Raw genomic sequence first — 19,045 nt, forward strand, 5'->3', positions numbered from 1 at the left:
GCTAGGGCATCAATATAGTGGTGCTATTTTGATGGATTGGATCTTGGGCTTTTTTATGAAATGTTGACACATGTGTGGTGTGTACATGAGCTTTATTACATGGTGGTGTGGGCTTAAGAAAACTCATTCATGAAAATTTGAAATATTTGGTGCAACAAACGCGCGCTGAACAATTGGGCTTAACTTAAAATGAGAAACTTCTAAATAGTTAAAAGCCTAGACCTGTGTGATATAGCGCTCCTAGTTGCATCATTTCACTTTGATAGTTTCATCGATCGATTTGAACTGTTGATTGTGTTCAGAACATATTTCATGGCTGTTCAGAACATATTTCATGGCTACCATGCAAAAATTACACCGATAAGTTGATCCAATAATCCTTGATTTTGCTTTATTTTTGATAGCCATCCTTTTCCCAATCCACGGATGGAACGATTATGATTGCCTAACAAAGATTATTTTAGTGAATCATAAGCAATCTATGATGATCCCTAACAAATAGATGGATTGAACTGTTGCTTAAACCTATTTTTGTGTGAATTATCATGTCTGTCCATATTTAGGTCCACTGATCAAATGGTTAATATTTTTAGATTAGTGTGTTATTCTCATGTTAACCTATGAAATGTGCACCAAGTGCACCGCGACTTATAAAGCCGCTGGAGCACTGGAGCGTTTCTCTAAACTAAATATACTCAAACTAATTATATTTGGGATTGTGCTAGCTTGGCATATGGAGGGAGTGACAACAATATGTGGGAGGAACGTGCATTAAATGCACCCCATTTATTAGGTACATTGCCACATTTTCACCATAGATTGAGAAATTCAATCCAAACCAAGACTTAGGTCGGTCACACCATAGGAAACAATGTAAAATCATGCTAAAAAACCTCCCACATGAGTCTTTGAATGTCCCAACTTTCATGGAGTCTAGTCATCCTTGTGGAGTGTGTTATTCGAATAGATTAAATGACATATATACATGTGATTTTTGTCCTGCAGGCGACGCATGCACTAAATGTATCTCGTGTTGTGACTTGGTTTTAGATGGGTATGTTGTGCACTTAGCGTAATACATTTGAAAGATTTGGACTCACTGCTAACTAGTATAGGCCTAGAACCTATGACCTGTTGGATTCATAAAATCGCCTTGTATTGGAGAATAAAAGACTCCTCAACTAAGATGACTCCTAATTAAGGTTTAGGACTAGGAACTCTAGGTAAGGACCTTTAGTTATGGAGAAGGGGTTAGGCACCCTTCTACGCTCGCTTACACACGATCTCTATTTTATAAGCTTTTATGATTTTTTGAGATTTTTGGGGTTCTGGATGGGCTTATACTAATTGACTAGTCGGTTGTTGAGGGTGTCATAAACTAACTAGTGAATCATTACTCACCTGAACTAATAGTAAGGAGATTATGATGTCTTACCCAGGTTAGATTTGAGGAGATAGTAGTTGTTAAGGAGAAAAAAAATAAATAACAAATACAATCCGTTGATAAGTAAATGATACAAAAAAAAGTACGTTCAAGCAACACTTGAATTCTGATACACTAGGATCCGAGGGATCAAAAAGGTATAGAGCATACAAACAAGAGTTACTTAAATTATAAATGGGGGAGGGTATATGAGAGAGTGGATATACAAATGTAAAGACAAAATGAAATGGATGATCTGCCTGTGTACGTGCAGATGTGGGAAGAGGAAAGGAGTTCTAGGACACTCATCCTAAGAGGAGATGATCGCAGATATCGGATCCTAATCCTACTTTGTTGATCTTGAACTGTAGAGATAGCTTGGATGCTTGTATAAGCTGGATTGAAAGGCTTAAATGAATGGGACACACATTCACTCTTTTCTGTACTCCTAATCTAGTATAAATCTACTCTCTACTCTTTATATTCTACTTTCACTCCATAAAAGTCTTGCAAGTATCTCAAGAGTATGACCTCTAGTGTATGTTGTGTTGAAATGAGATAGGTGGGTCTCTATTTATAGAGGATGGCTTGGTCTTTTGGCAATAAGCAGCAACTCGAGGGGGCAAACTTGCCAATGGAGTAATCTGATCAGTTGGGGACACCTAGCATTATGGATGTTCTTTGATAAGTGGTAAAACAAGTAATTTTACCTCTTTGGAAAGATAAAAAGCCATTCTACCCTAGGCTGACAATATTATTGTCACCCAACTACTGACTCTCCTTTTATAGCTGTTCGAAAAGATCCTGTGAGAGATCCTAACATCTTCCTAAATTTGCAAAGATATGGGTGGGCATTTCAAGCCCACCTTCCCATGAGATGACCCTATGTAAGTTTAAGTTGTTGAAATAGGTGTGGATGGCAATATTAATACTACTCTTTTATAAATTTATATATTTCTGTCCCAACAACTTGTGACAATTCTTTAATGAACCCATGTAATTCCTAGCTACAAAAATAGGCTATTCATATAGAGTTTGCCCTCCAAATTTTCCTATATGGTAAACTGATTCTATGGAACTTTAAGTTTTATTGTGGATTTAGGTTTATGATCAAATGGGTAGGTTATCTAAGAAATTTAAGGTTATAAATCAATCGCTCTAGTTCAAGATAAGTGCACGGTTTACTAAGGTGGGAGTGTCAACATTTGTAACGCCCCGAAAATCGGGGGTTGAGCAAAGCTCAACTCCCGAGTTCCAACGTATCACTTATGCAACATAGATAATGATGTTTAAATGTTGTCCATATGAGTGCATTAAACATGAGTGGGATTACACTAAATCAGCATATCATACTCCAGAGTTATTTAAATTGAGCAAGTGAAAGACTGAGATGAATATATAAAGGGTGTAAGTGTTTTTCAATCCCTAGAGTATAAGTATGTTACCAGGCTAAATAAATACATATATGCTTCCAAAATTTACAAAATGTCAAGCGTAAAGGTTTAACTAATCCATAGTCCCGTAATCCTGGCAACGCAACTCTAGGTCTGCTCGAGAGTTGCATGTAAGAGAACTCTTCCTCATCGTCGAAGAAGTCTGGCTCCGTTGCATAAGCCTCACCAGAACCTGCATCTAAATTAGAGTCTGGTTGGTATTTTAAAATACTATCCCAGGTGGGAATGAGTAGCTAATTCAGTGGAACTATAAAGCAAAGGTTAACATGTTACCAATTCAGTCAAGCAGTAATGATAAAGCAATACAACAATCATTTCCTAAGTACTCTTATTAATGCAGGAATGGTATGCTGTAATAATGCATGTACTCACTTACACTCCCTTAGTGACTTCATCTCACGGTCGCGCATGGCAAACTCCTTAAAAGTGTGCTTCTTCGTCAAAGCACATGCAATGCAGTGCATGGTCGTGTTAGCCAAGTAATTTATTAGGCTTATTCATATAGCATATTCGGGAAGCTAAGTTACCTCCCTTTATATCATTAACCCAATGGGGATCCATCTAGGGTCGTTAATCCTAGTTAATCACATACAATAGGCAAGTTGTAGGGCATCACCCCTAATGAAAACAGTGGATAGGCAAGTTCAAATGTTTATACTCGAGGTCACTCCACCAACGCCCTACCAACTGGAGCGCTATTTTTGGAGGGGGTCTGAATCAGACGGTTCACCCCAACCCATGCTGGGACCATAGCCAGGCTGCACCAGTGTAGGCCGACAGCTCGAACATGGTGTCCCATACCACCATGCCCGGCTCATGAGTTTGGGTTGCTCATTGGTCACTACGGGGAGGCTCGTCACCCCAGTGTAGGCCGACAGCTTGACCATAGTATCCCATACCACCATGCCCCGCTCATGAGTCTTAGCAGATCGTGGTACCATGGTTGAACGGGCTTTACATTGGTAAGTGGTACCTTAGATTCAAGCAGTAGTGTCCATACATGGTAAACAATAATAGGCCAATCGGGTTATTTGAGAAGTTCAATTAGTATGAGCGTACGCTGAATTAATCGACATGGAGCGCATAAGCACTCCACGTGGCCTAACCACTGTCGACAATCACCGTACAACTCGGATTCATCGAACTTATCCAATGTGGCGAGACTAGTTTGGCCACTTAATCGGGAACCATCACCGATTGCCTGGACTACGTATTAGTCCTAATCATACTCAATTACAATAGGTATTCACATGTGATTCTCATAACAACATTTAACAAACAATTTAAATATAAATTTCATTTGAGCATTTTAACAAACACGTTGAACATATTATTATACATATGCATTTCATCCATAAATCACGTAGTAGCAATTTAGATTATATGAAGGAAACTATAAATATTGATAAGGTAGTTAAGAATCAATCTCAACACCATTACTACATACAATTCATCAAGCAATTTCTCATTCAGACATTTTATCGAACACTTAGACTACACATTACTTTATACATACACTAAATTAGTTACGGCATATATTATGGCAAATCCTTTCATAAGGGGATTGTCATACATACAACAAACATGAATCCTAGATTAATAGTCATAACAAGCCCAAATCAGCATTTCACACTCATTCAGACAATTTATCAAACACTTAGGCTACCCCTTTACCCAATATATAGATTAGGTTAGTTACAACACTTATCTTAGCAAATCCTTACACACAGAGGTCAGCATGCATAAAACAACGATGAATCATAGTTTAATAGTCATAGCAAACACAAATCATATTTACATATTCATACAAACATTTTAACAAACATGTGGAATGCATAATATATTCAATGTAGTTTACACATGTATAATTCATGGAAAACGTCGTAACTAAGATCATATGAAAGCAATTAAGTTAGACATAAATCATTAGCTGACATTGAAAGCCTTGAAAACCATAAGCTAAATGTTTATAGTCTGTACCTTTCGTCGGATAACTCGTTTCGAACTCGGTTCAAATCCTACGTTCCTGTATACTGAACAACGGTACCTAAATCACAAAACGAGTTAGCTATTTCATCAATTTCTCTATTTGGATTCCTAAAACAAGATCAGGGTTAAGATTTCTTATCCAAATCGAAGTTGAAACGGCTCATATAGCGATGGTGGGGAGGCGATTCAGTATGTGGAGTAGTGGGAGTGAATCCCAATAACGATCTCCCAATCTCACTCTCTTCTCCTCACTCTTTTCTCTCCTTTTCTCTCTTCTCTCTCCTGGAGTTTGGAGAAATTCATATGGGAGAGAGAGAGGTGGCTTTAAGGGCTTTATATAGGCTCAAAAGCGGTGCAAATGGTGGTATACCTAGTTTGTATCCAAAGGGCAACTATTTTTTACAAAAAGGGCCCATAGGGAGGTCCACAACTCACATACGTCATAGAGTAAGTTCCCTGACAAGGGATCTATGTCAGGACTGTGTTTTTGGCACGATCTGACAAACGGATCGGTCGTGAAGGACCTGTATCAGATCGACGGTTGTCGTTCCTCGATCAGGGCCACAAATATACCGATTGGTGTAGGAAAATTTCCCTGACCCATGGGTGAAGTTTGGTCAGAATCTGATGGTCTGAAGTCTTCACTTAAGTTTCAATATATTTTCTAAAGGTATTTGCGTTTCTCACACACTCTACTCAGAGCTCAAGTTGTACGGTTCTGGATACTGTTTAGGCTCGATTCCCGCAATGTTTGTCAAGTCTAATAAGACTGACGTAATCCTATAGTTTTACGGTAATCGGACTTTCGACATGTGGTTCAGGTATGATATGGAGTTTCAATGTGCTCCAAAGAGCAACTGGGTTTTAGGATTTGTCCTAGCTTTGCAAGGGACGTTGAGTCAATGGTATTAATGATTTTAGATCTTTCCATTTGTGTAAATAGTAGTTAGATCTAAATCCACCAATTATTTAGTTTAGTACTTAACTAAATTCTGCCCTAATTACGACATAATAAGGTCCTGGGGTAGTTCTATGTCCCCTTTTAGCATTTTTAGTTAGTATATTATTTTAATTATTTTTTTAGTAGTTCATCATCAAGTCTACTTTATCTCTACCAAATTTTATTAGATTTCATATTATAAAAAAATTCTAAAAATTCTAGAAGTAGCAGCTGTCAAGACTAATAATTTTTAGATAGTTGTCACATCAACCTAAATTCAACTATATTAAAATTTTTATTTTATTTTTACTTATTTTTATATGAAATTAGATTTATCAATCTTCAGTTTGACTTTTGAATCACCTAAATCGGAGTCATATTGAGGGAGATATGACTTTTTAAACTCGGTTGAAAACTGCAGCGAGGGTCCACCAGATTTCGGTGCACTGGCGGCGTGCCGCGGTCCGCTGGACCGTGGGCGGTGCCACCACGCTTGCCTGGTGGTGGTTTCGCCACTCATTTTCTTGAAATGGGCATATTTTTTACTCTGAAATAAGTTATGCGACGTGCCATATATGAATTTGGGGTAGGAGAAGCTGATCTATCCACATGACTTATTTATTTTGTGAGATTCCATAAATTTAATGGTCAAAAACCTATTTTATTTATAAATTTACTATTTATAATAAATTTTAGTTTAAGTATTATTCTTCATCACTTAAAATTTAGGATTAGTGTCTAATATGAAAGTACTTAGAAAAATTTGAAGAATAAGGTGGTGAAAGGTGAGATTTTGAAGGAAATGGGTTGAAAGGGGATTTGAGACTTTGAGATTGAGTTTTGAGAAGTCAATAAGGTGTTATGATAGACCCATTACCCAAGGACGTCCATCTCTAAGTTGAAAAAAATCCGGGACATTACAACATTATACACAATAGTAGTTAAACTGAGATTTGAATCGTCCTGAATTTTAGGACTTAACCCAAACATAGGTGGCATAACTGATGGACGGGATGGATCTCATCCACGTGAAGTCATTTCCTCCACATCAGAAACTCTCATCCTCTCTATACCTATGCAAGCCACATAACCATTTTTGTTTGCCTTGAGCTTGCTTGGGCAGAAGCCGATTGCGTATTGAGTAACTCAGTACCCTAAGGGGGCGTTTGGTGCATGGGTTTAAAGGGGATTAGGCGGGAGTGGATTTTAAGATCCCATGGATCATTTCACATCCTGTTTGGGACTCACATCAGGTATGGGTTTTGAACCCCCTTCTTGGAATCGGCGCCTGGGCAAGGGATTGTTATAATCCTACTTTAAGTTTGTGTGGGCGTTATTATACCCATTGATTTCTGTGGTGTGGTCCATATAAACTCTAAATCCATTTCATTTTTGGGCCCATCCCATAAAATGATGTCGTAAAATGAATGGATGGTGTGGATATAACATATACATCATAATGGCGTCCACATAACTGGGTGACGTAAATGCACTATAGGCAGTGGTGGTTTGTGGCAATTGCAAATGCACGTGGTTTGGCTAGTGGTCAGTGTTATGTGGACCCCACCATGCTATATGTATTTTATGCACGCAATCCATCCATTTTGAAATATAATTCTAGGGTTTGATCCCAAAAATGAGGTAGATATAAATCTTAGGTGGACCACACCATGGGAAAATAGTAGTGATTGAATTCCACAATAAAAAACCTCCTAGGGCCAACTGTAATGGTTATTTGACATCTAACCTGTTGATTAGGTCATAAAGACGCGCTGTCACTAGATAGGGCTAGTGACGGGCTTTGAAGCTAGTTTTTTCAGAAGGTGAGGGAGCCAGCTTCAGCTTCAAAAAGGCCAATGCCAGACATTACGGATTTGGATCGAGAGAGAGAGAGAGAGAGAGAGAGAGAGAGAGAGAGAGAGAGAGAGTCGATCAGTAATCCTGTAAGGGATTGAAATGGTTGATCAGTTCAGTGCGATTCCTACCATTCATCCATTATGAGATATCTCTCTCTGAAACTTCAAATCTGCAATGTTCGAGTAGATAGATTGCAGAGAAAAAAAAGCCTTACAACTCAGATCTGAAAGCTGAAAGTTGACGTGACTGATCTGATTGCTGGCTCGGAAGATGAAGGGAAAAAATATATATCAGCTTGATCTAAAACTTTTGTGGCCCCTAAGAAGTTTTTAACGGTGGGCGTTCAATTAACACAGTGCGGTCCACTTGAGATTTGGATCAAACTCATTTTTAGGCTCATGCCATAAAATGATATGGAAGAATGGGTGGACGGCATGGAAGAAACACATATATCATGGTGGGGCCCACAGAGCATCGGCCGATAGTGGTAGGGTTGAAACACATTCATTTGGTGTGCTGCTTCGAAACATGAAGTGGGATGGCTTCTAAGCAATGGGATTACAAGACAATCCCTGACACCATGTAATGAGAAATTTCCTACTGTACGACCCATATATGGCCCACCAACCTTTTGAAGCCCACTTCTTTATAAGCTTCCAAAAATAAGTCTCTTTTGTATGGACGCCTCTGCACGTCACGAAAATGCCCCTACTCTAAAAATATGACTGCATGTACTCCCTTACACGCAAATATATGTCCGAACTCTCCCTACCATCCCTAATCCCTATTTTCACCCATTTTCTTCATGAAATCTCCATAGAATCTCCATAGAATCCCCATCCGACCATCACATTACATCTTCTATCATCCATTACTCAAGGCGAGCGGTTTTCTTTTTCTAAGAGGACGTGGATGCATTGATAAATTTGAGATCTTGAAGACTTGTCTTCGAAGAATATGTTTCACATCAACGTACTCTTATTATTCTTCTCGAATAGGATTTTACTGATACGGCGGCGGCACGAGGTAAGGACGTTTAAATTCTTAACAAATTACCTAGAAGTTTGTGGTCAATTTCACGTGTCAATTTCATGCATTGCTAAGTAAATTTCACGTGTCAATTTCATGCATTGCTAAGAAAATTTGCGGTCAATTTGACGAATTTTCGGGGTTAATTTCACTTAGGGCATGTTTGATTTTCTTGGGTAAATGTAAATGCAATGGAAATGGGCAATAATTATTTCCCTGGGTAATTACCTTCGAGGAGACTGCCAAATGTAAGTGGGGCCCACCATGATGTAGGTGGATTATCCACACTGTCCATCTATCATGACAACTGAATTTAGGGCATGAGCCAAAAAATGAGGCAGATTCAAAGTTCAAGTGGACCACACCATAGTAAAAATGTAATCAAACACTTACCGTTAAAAACTTCTTAGAGCCACTGTTTACTTTGGTGTGGGCCACTTGAATGTTGGATTTTTCTCAATTTTCAGCTCATGCCTCAACATGTTACGGTAAAACGGATGGACGATGCGGATACATCATATACATGACGGTGTGGCCTACAAATTTATGCCAGTAATTTTGGACCCGTTTTTCAAGGCAGGAATATGTTGCTATTTTCAAACAGGTGAAACTATAATAATTGGCTATTTATAGGTATTTACATTCTCTTTGGAAAATCAAACAAGCCCTTAGTTCCCAATCAATTTACTGAATTGATCAGTCAACTTCATGCACTATTTGGTCAAGTTCATGCATTTTACCTTCAAATTGGAGTGCATTTTTGTAATACGACCGTCAAATATGTAGTGCCTTTTTTGTACTACGGCTGTGAAGGTTATATATTGAATACATTTGTTGCTTTCTTTGAAATTGGGAATTTCATACCAATACAATTCAAATTTCACGGTCAATAAGACATTCATTTTACGGTCAATTTTATGCATTTCATGGTCAATTCGCTTCACTTCATGGTCAATTCCATGCATTTCATGTTCAATTCCCTTCACTTCACGGTCAATACCATGCATTTCACGCTCAATTCCCTTCACTTCACGGTCATTTCTATTCATTTCACGGTTAATTCCACCGATTCCCCTTCACTTCACGGTCAATTCAATGCATTTAATGGTCAATTCCCTTCATGGTCAATTCCATGCACTTCACGGTCAATTTCCTTCACTTCACGGTCAATTCAATGCATTTCATGGTCAATTCCCTTCACTTCATGGTCAATTAAATGCATTTCACAGTCAATTCCCTTCATTTCATGGTCAATGCAATGCATTTCACGTTCAATTCCATGCATTTCATGGTTAATTCCATGGATTCCCCTGCACTTCACGGTCAATTTCATGCATTTCACGGTCAATTCCCTTCACTTTACTTAGAAAATTTGACCGATAAGTCGGTTATATTCGAGCTAGTACAACGCTGTATTTCCTACTACTTGGTCAAATCCACCTTATATATGTGAATACTAAACGAGTTATATTATTATGTTTGTTTTCAGAAAATGGCTTCGATAATGATCCTATGCTCATATGGTGGGGAGTTAGTAAGTGAAAACAATCGATACATGTACAAGGGTGGATACTCGAAAACTACTGTTGTGGGCATTGACACCACATATGATGAGCTTCTATCGAAAATGTACAAGATTGCGAAGTGTGAACCTGAGGATTATGATATTAGGTTGAAAGCATTGTTTCCCTACATAAATGAATTAGTCCCTCCGATTGTAATTGAAGACGATAAAGATGTGAGAATGTTGTTGGCAGCACAGTTGAAGAATTCGGATCGGTACATCCCTTTATTCATCGAGACAATGGAGTGCGTTAACGAGGCAATACCTGAAGACCCGGTGGCTTTCAGTGGTTTCGAACATGACGCCTCAGTAGTAGGAAGTTTGGGTGAGGAAGATATCTTAAAAGTTGAAGTAAAGGCATCACCTTCACATATTCCTCTAAGCAACACCCCAGTACCTGAGCTGGCTCAGACATCAAACTTCATTACAAGTCAAGTGAGGGCGTCGGTTGACATGAATCTCATAAGTGAATATACGTCATCGCCTTCATTTATAAGAGTAAATTTGGCCTCAACATCCAACGCCATCAACGTAAGTGGAAGCGACATTCCATTGCCCGAGTAGGCTCGAACATCTAACTTCACCACCGGCCTTCCCACTGTGCCTTTCGAGGATGCTGGTTTCACCAATGCAGACCTGTCATTGTATTCGCATCCACTTAATGACGTGATTGATATAGCCGCTGGCCAAACGTTTAAGGATAAGAGCCTGTGTAAGTACGTGTCGAGCCAATTTGTAATTCGCAACAACTTTCAATATAAGGTCATGTATTCCACATCCAAGAAATTCGCCGTGGCGTGTATAGGAGATAAGTGTGATTGGAGGGTACATGCATCTAGGGTGAATGATGCGGGAATTTTCAAGATTAAGACTTACACATCCACACATACATGTGGAATGTCATACATGAAGAGTGATCATCGGCAAGCAAGCAGTAAGCTAGCCAGTGAACTAGCTGTAAATCGCATTAAGCAATGGCTAGGATTAAGGCTGAAGGACATTATATTAGTAATGCAAGAAAAGTATAACATTCTTATTAGCTATAAGAAGGCATGGCGCGAAAAAGAAATTGTAATCAATTGTGTAATGGGGTCTTATGAAGACTGTTACAAAGAACTCCCGATGTACTTGCATGAGTTGAGGATGGCGAACCCGAGGACACTGACTGCCCTGCTTGCGGATCAACAAACTGGGAGGTTCGAGAGATTTTTTGTTGCGCTCGGACAGTGCGTCAGAAGTTTTCGAACATGTCTGCGAAGGGTCTTAGCCGTTGATGAGACGCATCTAAAAGGTAAGTACAAGGGTGTTTTGTTCGTCGCTACGGCTTTGGATGGCGACAATCATATCTTTCTAGTCGCTTTTGGTATCGGAGAATCAGAAAACAGCAATAGTTGGAACTGGTTTCTTACCTACCTTAGTCGTTTGTTAGGCGATCTACCTGGTCTTGTGATCATATCAGACTGGCATAAAGGTCTAATGAAAGAAGTTCCCCAGGTCTTCCAAGCAGTAATCTATGGCTACTACACCTACCATATATATCGAAACTTAGTGGACATGTTCAAAGACAAGTCGTTAGAAATATACTACTAGCAAGCTATAAAGACTTGTAGGAGGGCTGAGTTCGAAAAGCTAATGCATGATATCGAACTTGCCAATCCCCCGGTACATGCATGGTTGAGGAAAATAGGGCATGAAAAGTGGGCATCATCGCACTTCTCAGGAAAAAGATTCAATTTAGTCACTATAAACATAACTGAGTGTATTAATGCTCTATTCAAAGAAGCGCGAGAATCTCCCGTGACTATGCTTATAGAGACGATCAGATTGAAAATTCAAGAGATGTTCTATAAGCGAAGAGAATCAACATCATCATTCGTTGGACCGTTAACACCGTGGGCCGAGAAACAATTAAAGGATCTCATACTGAAGGCACGAGATGTTCGTTGCTATGCAATTTCTCAAGATGAATACTATATTATGGGAGAGTACAATGATACAGTCAAGCTCAATGAGCTTTCATGTGCATGCTGCGAGTTTAAAGTACTGGGATTGCCTTGTTTTCATGTTCTTTCAACATATATAAACTATAAACTTCCTCATTATTCATACTGCTCCCCGTTGTACACGGCGAGGAATTACCAGATCACGTATGAAGATTCCGTATACCTAGTACGAGACAAGAACCAATGGGAAATCTCATTAGCATTTAAGGACTTGTGTGTGAGTATAAAGCCACCGCTACAGAGGAGGGCAGCTGGAAGACCGAAGAAGGCACGGATCCTTTCCCGTGGAGAGGAGCAAACAACCAAAAAATGTGGACATTGCAAACAAACGGGCCATAATCATCGGAGTTGCAAATTTCCAATACATCTGGAATAATGTAATTTTTTGTGCATTTTTTGTAATACGACTGTGAATGTTATACATTTGTTGTAATACGACTGTAAATGTTATAGTTGTTTTTAAAACGACTGTGATGAATGTTATACATTTTTTGGTATACGATTGTGAATGTAATACATATGATATGACTGTGAACAAATCAAATGCAGGAGAATCAAACTAAAATGGTGCCCGTGTGACCAATTCAAGATGCAAATTTTATACAGTGGCAAAATCAAGCATTTTCACTTTAAACACACTTTGAATGACTTGGTCTTTGGTCCCATACAGCTATAAATGATATTCTAATGTGAACAGCATGGTAAGCATAAACCGAGTGGATTTGAAACCATAAATTGAATCGCTGCCCAATCACGGTCATTTCCATGCATTTCATGGTCATTCCCGGTGATTTCGTGTTCATTCACAGTCATTTCCATGCATTTCACGGTCATTCCAAACGATTCTGTGTTAATTCATGGTCATTTCCATGCATTTCATGGTCAATTCTCTTCACTTCACGGTCATTTTTGTGCATTTCACGGTCAATTCACTTTACTTCACGGTCATTTCCATGCATTTCACGGTCATTCCAAACGATTCCGTGTCGATTCACGGTCATTTCTACGCATTTCACGGTCAATTCCCTTCACTTTACGGTCATTTCCACGCATTGCACGGTCAATTCAATTCACCTCATGCTCATTTCCATATTTATATAAGTATATGTTGGATAAAAATGTAGGTAGAATATAATTCTCCATGCATTAAAAAAAAAGAAAAGAGGGCACCGGGATACGGATATAGCTACGGTTATAGCCCGGGCAGTAGTGCCACCCGAGTGCGGTGGTGCTGCTCGAGTATTTTTGCCTTTATTTTTGTAGGTCCCATCGTGAGTCCCACATAAGTCGTTTAAATAACCTCCAAAACACGCCTAAAGCCTCATTCCCAACCCTTTCTTCGTCTCTCTTCCCCTTCTTCTTCTTCCTTCGTAAAACCCACTCTTATTCAAATCCTTCTACCATCTTCTCAAGTTCCAAACCCTCTCTCTTCATCTTCCACAACCATCTTTTCATTAACCATCTTCCCATCTTCTAAACCCATCATCCTCATGGGTATTATTGCGTTCTTTTCTGTGATATTTTCCATCCTCATGATTATCTCGGTAATGGGGAAGAAGAGAGTGGTGGAGACGGGTCCATCATCTCCACGGATGTTAAGAAGAACGAGGCAGGTTGCTGCGGATGACGCGAGTCCATCATCACCTCCGATTCGAGGAGATGTGAGGGCGGTCAATGTTGGTGCAATGATTTCTTCACCACCACCTCGTGAGAGGAGGTCGAAGAGGGCCCACAATCAAATTGCACGGACATTGGATGCGGGCCGACATTCCAATTGGGAAGTGGTTTTCAAAGTCACCGTGGGGGACCGACTATTTGGCGAAAATAACGTGCTAGATCAACTCTTGCATCAAGGTTACATGCCTATTTTTGAAGGTAAGTTTCGAGCCAATGAGGGTGATGTACGGTTTTTCTACTCTCGAATTGTTAATGCAAGACTCAACCCACTCGGATTTGACATTTCATATGGAGACACGGTGCGTCCCATCGGTGTACAACAAATCACGAACATACTTGGCGTGTCACTAGGAACGGTCCATATCCCCACTGACACAAAGAAGTTGAACACATCGGAGCATAGAAGTGAGCTAAGCAGGAGTTTGTGTGGCCACCTCATGGAGTGGAGGAGAGATAGTAGTTTCAGAAACAAAGAAATGATTCCAACTTACAGACTGTTGCATCGCATCTTCCTGCACAATTTATATCCGAGATCGGGAAACAGCATAGAGGTTTCTGTCTATCATGTAGAGATAATGTACCAGATAAGGCATGGGGAGAATGTGTGGCTGCCCTCCATTATCCTTTACCATATAGTGAAGGCTATGAGGACAAAAAGATGTAATCTCTCCCTCCCATTTGGCCGCCTAATTTGCAAGCTAGCTCGACATAAGGAGTTCAGGGCATCCAACGGCCCCTCACATCTAGAAAAAGTGATAACCGAAGAGACCTTAAATTGCATGCAATGTGGCCTTAGACAAGAAGCAAGGTGGTTGAAAGAAATTGGAGACGAACAAGAAATGAGGAAGAAGGCGACAAAGAGGATGAATCTGAAGAAGAGGAAGAGGGTGAAGCTGAAGAAGAACAAGAGGGTGATGATGCAGGTGAGGTGCCCAATACACCTCAGACTGTAGATGAGCGTTTATTGGCGATCGAGGCTAGTATAACTGAGCTTAAGAAGGACCAGGACTATCTGAAGCATAAGATGAAAGTATGCATCAAATGATAAAGGCAGTGTTGTGTTGTGTACAGAAGGAGGGAGTGCCCCCACCCTCGCCGAACTCGATATCGCATTAGGGAGTTGGGATGGATCATTTCCATCTAGTAGTTTAATAGTTAGTAGTTGCGATATTTATGTTTTTCAGGTGGTTAGGTATGTATGGGAACAATGTACAAACTTAGATTAGAAATGAAATTATTTCCACTTTTGCTTATCATGTGAAGTAGTGTATGGATGTTATCATGTCATCATAATTATATTGTTTATGCGTTTGGAGGTGACTTCTTGTCTCTTGCAAATGTGTTATTTTGAAGTTGAAGTAAAGAAGGTAGCATCAATCTGTTACATTCATGGTTGTCCTAAGAACTTCATATATGTAGCTCCTGATTCCCTGGCTCGAGAATGTTGTTCCAAAAACAGAAAAAGAGAAGTAAAGACCCTGCATTGCTATCATAGTTCATACAAATGATTCAACCATCTATGTGGGATGATTCATACAGAATTATAGTAATTAAGCAATAACCCATGTCGAGGATGGTTAATTCAATGCATTTTACGCTCATTTACATGCATTTCACGTTCATTCCAAACGATTCCGTGTTGATTCACGGTCAATTCAATGCATTTCACGGTCAATTCCCTTCACTTCACGGTCAATTCAATGCATTTCACGGTCATTTCCATGCATTTCACGTTCATTCCCGGCGATTCCGTGTTGATTCACGGTCAATTCAATGCATTTCACGGTCAATTCCCTTCACTTCACGGTCAATTCCCTTCACTTCAAGGTCAATTCAATGCATTTCACGGTCATTTCCATGCATTTCACGTTCATTCCAAACGATTCCGTGTTGATTCACGGTCAATTCAATGCATTTCACGGTCAATTCCCTTCACTTCACGGTCAATTCCATGCATTTCATGGTCATTTCAATGCATTTCACGGTCATTTCCATGCATTTCACGTTCATTCCAAATGATTCCGTGTTGATTCACGGTCAATTCAATGCATTTCACGGTCAATTCCCTTTACTTCACGGTCAATTCCCTTCACTTCATGGTCAATTCAATGCATTTCACGGTCATTTCCATGCATTTCACGTTCATTCCTGGCGATTTCGTGTTGATTCACGGTCAATTCAATGCATTCCACGGTCAATTCCCTTCACTTCATGTTCATTTCCGCGCATTTCACGGTCAATTCAATGCATTTCACAGTCATTTCCATGCATTTCATGTTCATTCCAAACGATTCCATGTTGATTCACGGTCAATTCAATGCATACAATAAGTGGCGATGTACAAAAAGCAATTCTTGGCAAGATCATCCCAAGTCCACCATTAACGTAATTGGTTTGGTAGAGCTAGAAGGCCCAAAACAGTCGCATCAACTTTTCTTATATTTAGTTTCCTTTTGATAGCAAAAAAATTGTATCAATATGGTAGCAAAATGATTAATACAGCCAATTTTATGATTGATAGAGCTTACTCTCTTTCTTCTTGGAAGATGCTTTAACAGCTGCCTCCCGCGCCTCTGCTGCCTTCTTTTCCTCCTCTGTCTCATCACCAAAGAGATCCAGTTCATCATCATCATCTCCCGCTAGAGTGTCCTGAAAAATAGAGAAGGATTTCATTGGAGAAAATATACATGGATCTATCACAAAATCTAGAAGAAAATGATATATCTTAGGGACAGCAGCCCCCACAGTTAAGAGACCTAAAAAATGCAGACCTGTTCCTCAGCTGTAGCAGAAGCAGCGGCAGCTTGGCCAGCGAATCTCACGCCAACAGCTTTCCCCGGGAAACTGAAGAAAAATATTAAGAATTCAGAACTTGAGAAATAAAATAAGGCAAGAAGCTTTACTAGAAAGAATAATCCAACAACTTATAGCAACAACAAGGAGCCTTAACAATTATTGGATAAAATGAGAAGGATCCAAAACAGGTATGTCAGGCATGTTTTTCATCATGTTCAAAATGCAAAATCAAAACCAACAATGGTGCAAAGCAACTCCTGCCATATCCAAATTAGATAAAGACGAACTGAATGCATAAGGTTCTCCAAGTTGCCAAGCTAACGGGCCTAAGCGACATATCCAAGTAAAAACAAAAGGTAATATAGCAGTGAATTTAGTCAAAGACAAATGATGGCAAGGGTAATATGATTATGAACCATGGGAATCCTTGTATGCTTCAGAAGATTATGTCAACTGTATCACGACAAAGATTAGAGAAAGGGGAATTAGTTTCTGAGTTGATGAAAGACCTGCCTCTGTTGGCAGGCTGCCAATCTACACTAATCAAATCAAATTTCCACGAGAATAAGAGAAGTGTAACATTACAAGAACTTAAAATAATAATCGAAACATAAAACCTTCATGGTGTAAGAACACAAGTCATTTTGCTTCAGCTACTGATGTGTCAAGTAGCTGTTTTCGGTTTCTACTGATTCAGCGCATTTCAATGCACCGTAATGACAGAATCTGCGGCAAATGTGGTTCTGTCCAATAAAGGGATTGTTTATTAAACAACTAGATTAAATCAGAGTGCTCTTACGCGAAAAGGGTTAATGAGAAGCTACGGAACTGCTGAGTGAAATTTCGCAAGCAAATGTAGACACTGCTTCACCAAAATGGGGTTGGAAAAAAAAAAAAAACAGAGCCATAGAGCATGTTAGTAACCAACCAGCCGTATCAGGTAAATAACTTATCAATGCTCAATATGTTCAAGGGAAACACATACGTTATCGGGACCCATGATGTATAAGGATGGTATTTATTGTTAGTAATCTTATCCAACTTGTATATATACTCGAACCAGAGATAGCCCACCTAAAATTACATAACAAGGCATGCATCAGAACAGAAGATGGATTTTAAAAGTGTCAAGCAGACGCATCACATTTTTTGCAGGCTACCGCTAATGAAATCATCACAAAAGCTGTTTTGATTGATATTCTAATCTTTGCTTCAGTTTCCTTCAAAATTTACATCCATCTCTCAACCTATATTAGCAAACATGTAACTCCAATTTAGCTATGATTCACAAGAAAGAGAGCTCCTAAACTCGACACAGAGCAAAAATAAAAATAAAATCAGCGTCTTAGAATATTGTAAAGGCATGACATTTTCTTAGGACAATCTGAAAACAGTAATAGGGCAACTGGACGACATCAAAACTTACAGTTGGGTGATAGTAAGCATATATCATCCCAACGAAGGAATGTGAATGGACTCCAAATCAACTCAAATACTCCAGGGACTTCCCAAATCAGAATAACCAACAAAAAGCAGGCAACGATTTTTGCAGCAATAACCAACCCTATCTCGTTATATTTGTTTAGAATTCCAAGTGCACCATAAACCATGAGAGTGAAAAGGGTGTGCATTAGGCAGATGTAGTATAGCATGTAATTGTTATTAAGCACGATGCAGCAGAATGCCACAAGGAAATTAAGCCGCCACATCATCTGTACAATGAGATATTAATTGACAGAAACAGATTGACTAGAGCCAGAAAACATGATATGCAAGTCTTGGTGCATCTTACTGCAATAACAAGTAAACACCAATTTGAGAAATTGGCTACCTGTGCAAACCGTGCAATGCTGAAATCCTTCCGGACATAATAATAAGAGAAGTTTACAAATCCCGTCATCCACACATATGCCGCAATGAACATACGGATTGCATTATAAATCTCTGTTGCAGCATAGTAGTGGTACATCAAAAACAATACCTGGAAAATAAGAGGTGTCTTAGGAAACGATACGTGAGTAAGATTGACAATACCAAGCCAACACCAAAGCAATGGTAGAAAAAGCATATCCTAGAATGCCAGCATAAGCTGCTGCTGCACACATGAGATGTTTCATGTTATGAAACCCGAACTTTGTAAATGAGGTTTAGAGACTACTATCAATTAACAATGGGCTAGCATTTGCATTTGGCAGAGTATAACAACTGCACCTTTTTTGACTCTCCAAAGAGATTTGTACGATCGCATATGTAGAAGTAGGCCAAAATAGATATGTATGGGTGGATGCCAATTACTAACAAAATGCATGCAAT

General features: G+C 39.3%; 1 protein-coding gene across 1 annotated transcript; it reads right to left on the minus strand.

The window, feature by feature from the left end:
• Window positions 1-18,147: 18,147 nt before the first annotated feature.
• On the minus strand, window positions 18,148-18,775 carry LOC131230537 (protein REDUCED WALL ACETYLATION 1-like). The gene is made up of 2 exons (XM_058226446.1): window positions 18,564-18,775; window positions 18,148-18,444 (listed from the first exon to the last, which is right to left on the minus strand). The coding sequence occupies exons 1-2, from the start codon at window positions 18,699-18,701 to the stop codon at window positions 18,148-18,150; spliced, it is 435 nt and encodes a 144-aa protein (XP_058082429.1). The 5' UTR covers window positions 18,702-18,775.
• Window positions 18,776-19,045: the final 270 nt, after the last annotated feature.

This window comes from Magnolia sinica, chromosome 17 (genome assembly GCF_029962835.1).
Source record: "Magnolia sinica isolate HGM2019 chromosome 17, MsV1, whole genome shotgun sequence".
NCBI classification, from domain to species: Eukaryota; Viridiplantae; Streptophyta; class Magnoliopsida; order Magnoliales; family Magnoliaceae; genus Magnolia; species Magnolia sinica.

Coding starts and splice junctions, on each gene's coding strand:
- LOC131230537 (XM_058226446.1), bottom strand. CDS start 18,701: ATGTACCACTACTATGCTGCAACAGAGATTTATAATGCAATCCGTATG. Junction 18,445..18,563: donor GCATTGCACGGTTTGCACAG/GTAGCCAATTTC, acceptor CTCATTGTACAG/ATGATGTGGCGGCTTAATTT.